The sequence below is a fragment of the Aptenodytes forsteri genome, unplaced genomic scaffold, assembly GCF_000699145.1.
Source record: "Aptenodytes forsteri isolate BGI_AS27 unplaced genomic scaffold, ASM69914v1 Scaffold329, whole genome shotgun sequence".
In the NCBI taxonomy this organism is placed as follows: Eukaryota; Metazoa; Chordata; class Aves; order Sphenisciformes; family Spheniscidae; genus Aptenodytes; species Aptenodytes forsteri.
The window spans coordinates 196,070-205,094 of NW_008796200.1; the positions used below are offsets into that span (position 1 = coordinate 196,070).

The following is a 9,025-nucleotide window of genomic DNA, read 5'->3' on the forward strand; positions in this document are numbered from 1 at the left end:
GTGGCAGGAGGACCGCTGAGCACAGAGGCCTCTCCCCAGACCCCGAGGTGCCACAGCCCCTGCACCCCGCTGCCCGTATCACGCTCTTCCTTGATCTTCTCCAGGTCACCCACATGATTGACAACGAGGGGACAGTTTTGTTTGCCATGTTCATGGCAATCTGGGGTAGGTGTCAACATCTTGGTGCCAAGCACAGGCAGCTTGGAAGAGGGAGCAGCCCACTGTGACATAGGGGGAGAGTAGGTGGAAGAAAACAGGACACCAACACAGCTTCACCATTCAGGGCCTTTTTAGTCCTTATCTCCTCCACTTCCAGGGCCATCAGGTCCCCTTCCAGACAAGGCAAAGGACAAAATCACCCCAGCAATTTCCTTCAGCTCTCCAAACACTCCTTACCTGTCCTGCCTGAGCCCTTTTACCCATTCACCCACCACAACCTCCTGCAAAGCACCCACCAACCTCTCTAGCTGGGCTTTTCTAGCAGCTGCCTGTAAGTAGTTGCAGCTGCAGAAAGGAGGGACCGTCAGATCCCTCATTAACCTTCCCAGATTGCTGCATGATCTCTTAGCTGCTGTGGAATAAGCACGGCAGACCACTGGGCTCTGAGCTGATGTGATCCCATCACCATATTAGCTACACATCTCATTTGGCTTTACTACAGCCCTTTCAGTTACAAACACCATGGAAGATGTGGGCTGGGCATTTCACCTGCGAGATCATGGTCTGAGCAGGTCACGGACATGGTCTTGCGTGTTGCTGTGGGCTGGTTTACACAGGGACAAGCTCAGGAAGGTCAATCCAGAATAACAGAAGGGGTGGTTGTAAATGGATTTGCAGAGGTGTAGCCATGCTGGGGTGCAGTGCAGGATACCTATTTTTGAATACATTTGAAGGGTGTATTTTTCGTTAATCCAGAATAATGTGTCTGGCTGGTGCCATGTAAACATGGCCACCACAGCAGAACAGCCCTGGTGCTTACTCTGGTTTATGCCAAATCCCCTACAGACACTAGAGCTGGCCTGACTCCCAGTGAAAACTCACCCGCACACCTCCATCCCCACCCCTGCGTGGGGCCGAGCACTCATTGCTGCATGTCCAGGGTCCTTCCCGGTCGCTGAGATGCAGAGGTGGCTGCCTGTTCTTCATGGGCCAAGGGCAGTCTGGGCTGATTTGCCATCAGGTTGGATGGTAACATGACTATCCATCCCACTCGTCTCCAGAGCCGTCCCCGAGTGCCACAGCTTTCTCTCATTCCCCCCCACAGCCACTGTGTTCCTGGAGCTGTGGAAGAGGCAGAGAGCCACCGTGGTCACCAACTGGGACCTGTACAGGTGGGATGAGGAAGAGGTGAGGATGTCATCTTTCCTGCTTAGTGCTTCCCTTTTCAGGGCAGTAGTCAGCTGGACCTACAGAAAAGACACAGGGACCCCCCTTGCCCAGCTTGATTCTCTGTAGATGTAAACATCTAATGGAGACACTTAAAGAAACAGCAAAGCCAACATCTGACTGTCCTGGGAGAGTCCTGGGAGAGACAGAGCCCTCCAGAGAGTTAAGCAGATGCTAGCTACCTCTCTGCATTGCTAGTCACCTCTCCATCTGCACAAGGGCTTGAACTCAGTCAGGATTGGCCACGCTGTTGTGGGTTGGGTGTTCATCCCTGTCCTTCTCTGGTGCTGCTCATCCCATATGTCCATTAACACAATGACTCCTGGACTTTCCACTACCTGGGCACAGCTCTGCTGGATCCTTTCTTTCCCCCTCCCTTTTTTTTTTTTTTAAAGGAGGAGCTGGCTATGGAGCTGATCAATAATTTGCAGCACGAACCCCAGCAGTACCAGCACTCCTACTTCCGCAGCACCGTCATACTCCTCTTGGTTCTGTTGATGGTACGTGCCGGGGTGAACATAGGAAGATCTGGTTTAAGGGCACACGGGCTTTTCTCCTTCCCTCCCTACTTCACTGCAAGAACAGTACCTCAGAGTGTCCTATTGCTGGAGCAAAGGCAGAAACCAGGTTGTTAGGGCAGGTCCGTGCCCATCACAAGTATCCAGGGGCCTCCCTACGCTCACACCTCTCTGTGCTGATGGGAGAGGCCAACTACCCTTTGGGGATCTGGGCTGAAGGCTCTGCTCTTGCAGTGGAAGGCAGTGAGGATCAAGGCAGTAGCACAGAGGGTAGGAGAAGGCAAACCCCTAATGCCCTCATTTCTTCCCCTGGGCCAATGGAGAGAGTCTAGATGAGTAGTTCAGGTGGAGACATCCACCTTATGAACCTCTCATCCTTAACTGAAGAGCACTAGCTTCCATTTGAGGCCACATCCAGATGAGCTCTGGTGAAGGGAGCCAGGGTTTGAAGGGCTGGTGGTCCTCAGGCGGGATGGAGCATGTGCCCTCCGTGCACAGCGCCTCACCACCCCATTGCCCTCCTCCACAGATTGCCGTGCTGATCGGCATCGCCCACGCACTCGTCATTTACCGGGTGATAGCAATGGCTCTCTTCACCCAGAGCAACTTCGCGTTCCTCCGCGAGCAGGCCAACACGATGGCGGTGATGACGGGGGCCGTGCTGCACTACATCACCATTGTCGTCATGACCAAGGTGCGGAGTGAGACACGGGGCAGGCAGCAGGTTTTCTCCTTGCTTTTCCACCATCAACCCTCCCCTCTCATTTTATACCTCTCTCCTGCAGGTCAACAGGCGTGTGGCCCTCTACCTCTGTGACCTAGGTAAGGGAAACTAGGGGCTGTCTCCCGCCTGCACACTGCAGCACCGAGCTGCCCAGCAGTACTCAGGGACTGCAGCGCAGCACCCCCTTGGTCCCCAAATGCAGCCAGGCTCCTGGCCCCTTCCCTTCCTCCACCATCACAAAGCATCTACCGGGCAGCTCTTGCCATGCAGGTCCCTGTGGGAGGACAGCAGCCCTCCAACACACAAGCTCAGCTGTGGCCCACATGCTGCCAGCTGGCTGTCCCACAGCCACATTACACTTTGGAGGGGCAGTCACCCTGCAGGGCTGAGACCTGGCACGAGCAGGAAGCCACCACAGCTGCAGGAGAGCTCACAACATGGTTTTCCTCCCAGCTGAAGGGCCCCTTCTCCCCCAGCTCATGGCTCTGAGGGACCTCCCTGCTTACCTGGGCTCAGCTCCACCAAAGGGCTCAGGTGAAGGGCAGGGAAGGCTCCACGAGGGGCAGAGACACCCTTCCAACCTTCAAAGAGCTGCTGTGGCATCCGAGGGGGAGCAGGGCAAGGTCCTACCGCTCTGTGACCAAGCCCCTGGGCCTTGTTCCCTTCCCCAGAGAAACCACGGACCTTCTCCCAGCGTGAGAACAACTTCACCGTGAAGATCTTCACCTTCCAGTTCTTCACAAACTTCTCTTCGCTCATCTACATCGCCTTTTTCCTGGGAAGGTGAGTGGTGGCTGCGGGCCCCAGGAGGGGAGCAGAGGGGAGCCTGGGTTTGGGGCATACATCCCCAACTCTCCCCAGGGTCTAGGGAGAGCCCAGTCCCTCTACCCTCCCTGCCAGGCACAGGGACCCCATTTGGGACCTCGGGAGGGCCATGACTTTTCCCCGTGGGGATGGTGGGTGGGGGAAGCCCCTTGCCTCTCCACCAGTGCCCGGAGGATGATGCCTTCCATCCTGCACCTGGATGTTCATCCAACGGGGGTCAGCAGTGGGGCTCAACAGATATTGTTGTTCTTGCTTCCTTGCTCAGGATCAACGGCCACCCGGGGAACTACGTGCGCATTGCTGGCAAGTGGAGGCTGGAGGAGGTGAGGGACTTGCCATGAAGCTCTCTGACCCCACACCACAACTCCTACTCTTCCTTTCCCTACTGCCCAGCAAGGCTCTGGGAATCTCAGCTTCCTCCTATAGTAGCTGCCTTGGCCAAACAGCCCCTCAGGCCAGGCCGCCCTGCTTGCAGGGCACAAGTCGTCTCCTCTCATCCCTTCGCAGTGCCACCCCAGCGGCTGCATCACCGACCTCTTCATCCAGATGGCCATCATTATGCTGCTCAAGCAGACCATCAGCAATGTGATGGAGTATCTTGTCCCGTAAGCTTTCCTCCAGCCCTCGGAGTGCTCGCTGGTGCTCCTGCACGTTCAGGACAGCTTCCCAGCTCTTATAGAGAGTAACCCTGGTCTTTGGGCCAAGATTTCCTCCTTTCCCTTCCTCAGGTCTCCAGGGCTGTCACTGGCAGCAGTTCAGCCCTGCTGTCCTCTGCAGGCAGCCGTACAAATTGTTTCCTCCCCTTGCAGCTGGATAGCCCACAAGCTACGCAAGAAGCAGCAGCGCCCCAAGAAGAGACGCTTGATTTTAGGAGAGGAGGAAGAGGCCGAGGACCCCTGCAAAAGGCAGTGGCTGAGCAACTATCAACTCAACGAGGTCAACATCTTCAGCTTGTTTGATGAGTTCTTGGAGATGGGTATGTAGGGCAGGGGGTCAAGTGAGGAGGGATGCTGGGTGCAGAGCCACATGCCCTCCTTGGCTGGAGAGAGCGTGATGCTGGGGAGCCAATATGTAGGCAAGGGAGAGCTCCGAGACCCAGCTCCATGCCCAGCTCTGCTCCAAGAGCTCTGGCACACCAAGGAGATCATTCCCAAAACAAGGGAGAGCAGGCAACTGTGCTGGCCTTGGGCCCCTGCCTAGGACCTTCCTCTCCTCCCAGGAGTGTCAAGGTGATGGCTGTAACCCCAGGGCGGTCCCTCTGCCTGGCTGTCTCCACCAGTGCCCTGTGGGGTCCCCACAGATCCCCCTCTCCAACAGCCTTGTGAGAGGTGGGTGTCCCCTGTGGAGGTGTGGGGTCCCCAAGACAGGTCCGTCTCCCCCTTTCATCCCTGCAAAGCCCACTGACACAAGCCACAAAGCAGGACAAACCCAGACAGCAGTCAGGACCCTGTGGGATGTCCCCTCTGTGGTGGCTTCACACCAGCACCCGGCATTTTCCCCCTCCGCAGTAATCCAGTACAGCTTCACTACCATTTTCGTCGCTGCCTTTCCCCTCGCCCCGCTGCTGGCGTTCTGCAACAACCTCTTCGAGATCCGCCTGGATGCCATCAAGATGATGCGGCTCTGCCGGCGCATGGTGCCCAGGAAGGCCAATGACATCGGTGAGATGGGGCCCGAGGAGCACCCTCCTTCCAGCACTGCTGCTTGTGCGAACGGTGCCAGCGTTAAGCCCTTTCCCCAGTGTGAAGCCCTTGAGCATCCCTTTGCCAGGGACTGGTATCACTTCACCGCGGAGGTAGGAGAGCACAGGGAGAGCTGTGGGTTGGGGAAGGAAAAGCAATTTCAGACCCTGCAGAGGCTGAGGGGCAGCTTGGAGGCCTCCTTCCTTGACCTCTTCTGGCCATGCCAAACCTGTCCTGAGCTGGGGCTTGGTCTGCAACCCTTGAACAGCAGCAGTGAGTTGTCAGAGGGGCCTCACTGACCACTCCTCTCCCGCAGGAATCTGGCTGCATGTCCTGGAGGCCATCGGCATCCTGGCTGTCATTGGGAATGGACTGGTGATCGCCATCACGTCTGACTTCATTCCCATGCAGGTCTACAAGTACACGTACAGCCCCTGCATGACGGAAAACAACACTGGCGTGGAGTGAGTGCTGCCAGTTGGCTGCTCACAGCCCTGCCTGCCTGAGTGCCGCCAGTGCAGAAGCGCGAGGCAGCTGAGCAGTCCCCCAGAGCAGGGTGGAGGGAAAGGGGAGTAGGGGAGGGTTTTCCTGATGGCACCATCTTCAGCATCCCAGCCAGCCTTCCACTCACATCATCCCCGTGGTGGGTACACTGGTACCCCTGAATGGAAAGAGCCCCATGTAATGTTGGAGAGCTGCAGGACTGCCTGGGTGCCTGCCCATGCTCTCTCTCCTGCCCTCCCCCTTTTCCTCCAAGCCTTGGCTCACTGGCCAAGTTCAGTCAAACTGGACAGAAGTCTCAGAGACATTCATTTCCCCCAGGCTTTGTGAAAATGGGTAGCTAGGGAGGGGAGGGAGAGCCCCAGATGGGTGCTAGCTTCCCCAAAATGGGAGGCTAGTCTGTGCTCAACCATACTACCAGTCATCTGAGAATCCACACACCAGGGAAACCGTAGAAACAAAAGCTGCAGGCAGACAGGCTTTGTAGCAATCAGAGGCCTTTGAGTCCCCTAGAAGACACAAGAGCTGCAGCTTTCGGTTAGGGCATGCCACAACCCCCCAGCATAGCCATGAACCAGGAGCACCCCACTTCACCGCCGGGCCAATGTGTGCAGACATGATCTTTTCCCCCCCTGCAGCTGCTCGACCGGCTACATCAACCACAGCCTCTCCATCTTCCGCGTTCAGGACTTCGAGCCGTACACAAACGTGCCTGAAATGCAGCCGGACTTCGTCAGGGACGAGATCAAGGAGTGCAGGTAACAGCAGCCCGTGGCCATTGCTCAGTAGCATTCCCCCGTCCCGAGCCCGTCACTGTGACATCCAGCCTGCAGCCAGGGAACGGGCAGGTGGTAGAGCAGGGCTTGGAGGCAGCCATGTAGAGGAAGCTGCCGGGGCTCCTCTCAGACCCCGACGGAGGGATCTGAGGCAGGGCACAACGCCTGGTGCAGGGGGAACCTGGGCTGGCACCGACAGGGCTGTGCTGCAGGTACCGGGATTACCGGAATGCCGACGACTACAGCTACACAGTCCAGTTCTGGCACATCTTCGCAGCCCGGCTTGCCTTCCTCATCCTCTTTGAGGTAAGGACCTGGGGAGGCAGGAGGAGGCTGGGGCAATCGGAGGGACAGCAGCAGGGGGAAACAGGCTGTGTCTGTGCCACTCGCACAGGCCCATTAACTGGCCCGGGGAGCTCCTCAATGCCCGCAGCGGCTCCCTTTGCCTTCTGCAGCACGTGGCTCTGTGTGTCAAACTGATTGCAGCCTGGTACGTCCCTGATGTCCCTCAGTTCGTTAAGAATCAGCTTCTGGACAGAAAACACAGCAACCTTCATGAAGAACTGAGGTGGGTGATGCCCCAGAAGGTGCCAGGGGCTGCTGTGCTCAGAGATGGCACAGCCTCCAGCAGGAGGCCTGCCTGGCAGCAGGATCCATCCGCTCCAGAACCCCACGATCAGGCTGACGCTCACCACCGCAGGCATGGAGAAGGTGGGGCTGTGAGCTCCTGTCCTCAGGGCAGCTCCTCCATCACCCTTTTCAGGGTAGCTTCTCCCCCAGCTTTCAGCCCAGCCTCTACTACCTGGGACCTACGGCAGAAAATGTTCTTTTTAAGATGAGCTGCATCACCCATAAATGAGGATCCATCTCACTCCACGCCTGTGGCCTCACTCACTAGCCCAGGTGCCTGGCTTTTAGGCACTCAAGGCCAGTGAAATGAGTCCCACCTGAGGCAATTCAATACTAGAGCTCACCAGTGGAAGGGTCTGCTTGGCTTTGGCTTTTCTTTCAGAAAAAGAAAAGCTCCAAGTAAAAACAAGGAGCAATTTTGCCCAAATTTTCCATTTAAACTGTTTAAAAAAAAATATTAAGTATTTCAGCTGGAAACAGAACCAATGTAGCTGACAGCCATAGGCTGGGCCGCCCTGGTGCTGCTGTCCTTCATGGACTGAGCCCCGCTTTGGAGGAGGGCTCAGCCTGCCCCTCTTCACAGCCACCTTGTCCCAGCTGCCACCCCATCCCAGCTGCCACCCCAAAATCCAGGCGACAGCAGAGGTGAGCGGAGCTCAGGAAGCACCATGCTGCTACAGTTCAGCTTTCAGGCTCTGGCTTCCCGTTGACGGAGGGATTTCCCACGAACAGGGATTTTCCACAAACAGCGTGTCATTCCTTCTCCATTTATTTTTGGCAAAAGGCCCTGTTCCCACTCTGAATATTTTTCCACACCTCCCCATTGCTTCCCGATTTGGACAGTTCCCTTCCACAACGCCCCTCTCCTTTCTCCCCCAGCATGATGGAGTACTCCACCGAGGTCCAGCCACTGCTCACTGAGGAGAATGAGAAACACGGGCTTGAGCTCCCCCCCCAGCCTGGCAGTGCCGCGGGCGCGGGAGGAACCGCCGCGGCACCGCCCGCGGAGACGGGCCACGTGCACTGGCTGTGACCGAGCTCGGACTTGAACTGGGAAGCGACAATGCGACGGTGGCTTTGCAGGAGCAGGATGCTTTCCGACTTGCACGGCCGTGAGGAGGAAGGAAGTCACAGCAGAGCCGGGGATGGTGCCTTCCCAGCACGCTGAGTAGCTGGGGAAGAGCTTTGGCACTACGGACAAACCACGGTGCAGCATCCAGCCGCCGTCGGGCAAGTGCGAGACTGGTCTGCAGGAGGTGACCTTGCTTCCTCGTCAATCATGGCCTTAACGTGCAACTTGGCATCACAGGAAAAGCCGGTTCCCTTGTTCCAGCTTCCCTCTCCAGCTCTTTTATTGCACTTCGGCCCCTTTTTCCTTTGCCTTCAGTGACCTTCCTGCTCTTGCACCGCCGAGAAACTTGAGTCCTTCCTCTTTCACCACAGCCAGCACAATCCTCCTCTCGGCACGACTACCGCGTGGCTACAGCTCCAACCCGCTGTTTTCACGGACGTTGGAAAAATGCAGTTGTTAGTCTGACTGTGTTTTGCTCCGGGCTCTGCCGAGCCTCTGCATCTGCCCCAAGCACACCTGACAGTTGTGCCTGGCTCAACTACCACGAGCAAAATGGTAAATAAACGTAACACCCATGCGGACACAAGAGGCCAGATCTTCAGCTGCCGTTGAGTCACTGAATTCACACTGGTATCACTCCTGCCTCCCTCCTTTGCCGTCCACATCACCCAAAGAAATCGTCCCCCCAAACCTTTTTTTTGTCTTAACGTGGGTAATCAAAAAAAGGCTGGAGCTGAAGCGTCTGTGTGTAGCCCGTAGCTGGGGCTGAGTATGGGTGCTGGCTGGTGAGACACTTAAAAGAAGTTGGCACTTTGGCCATGCACAGTGGGAAAACAACCTGTTAAATGTGCTGGGGTGTCGTGGTTTAATTTCAGTCGGCAACTAAGCACCACGCAGCCGCTCGCTCATTC

The 9,025-nt window shown here is 56.7% G+C and overlaps 1 protein-coding gene across 1 annotated transcript in view; it reads left to right on the forward strand.

Moving 5' to 3' along the window:
• The window catches only part of ANO9 (anoctamin 9), a 13,861-nt gene extending 5,786 nt beyond the window's left edge, over window positions 1–8,075 (forward strand). The window contains exons 10-24 of the mRNA XM_019474349.1: window positions 105–165; window positions 1,265–1,347; window positions 1,782–1,886; window positions 2,434–2,598; window positions 2,690–2,726; window positions 3,300–3,411; window positions 3,719–3,776; window positions 3,961–4,058; window positions 4,263–4,429; window positions 4,962–5,114; window positions 5,452–5,599; window positions 6,275–6,394; window positions 6,625–6,718; window positions 6,868–7,046; window positions 7,922–8,075. Of these exons, the coding sequence (XP_019329894.1) occupies window positions 105–165; window positions 1,265–1,347; window positions 1,782–1,886; window positions 2,434–2,598; window positions 2,690–2,726; window positions 3,300–3,411; window positions 3,719–3,776; window positions 3,961–4,058; window positions 4,263–4,429; window positions 4,962–5,114; window positions 5,452–5,599; window positions 6,275–6,394; window positions 6,625–6,718; window positions 6,868–7,046; window positions 7,922–8,075 (1,734 nt within the window). The remainder of the gene's footprint in view (window positions 1–104; window positions 166–1,264; window positions 1,348–1,781; window positions 1,887–2,433; window positions 2,599–2,689; window positions 2,727–3,299; window positions 3,412–3,718; window positions 3,777–3,960; window positions 4,059–4,262; window positions 4,430–4,961; window positions 5,115–5,451; window positions 5,600–6,274; window positions 6,395–6,624; window positions 6,719–6,867; window positions 7,047–7,921) is intronic.
• Window positions 8,076–9,025: the final 950 nt, after the last annotated feature.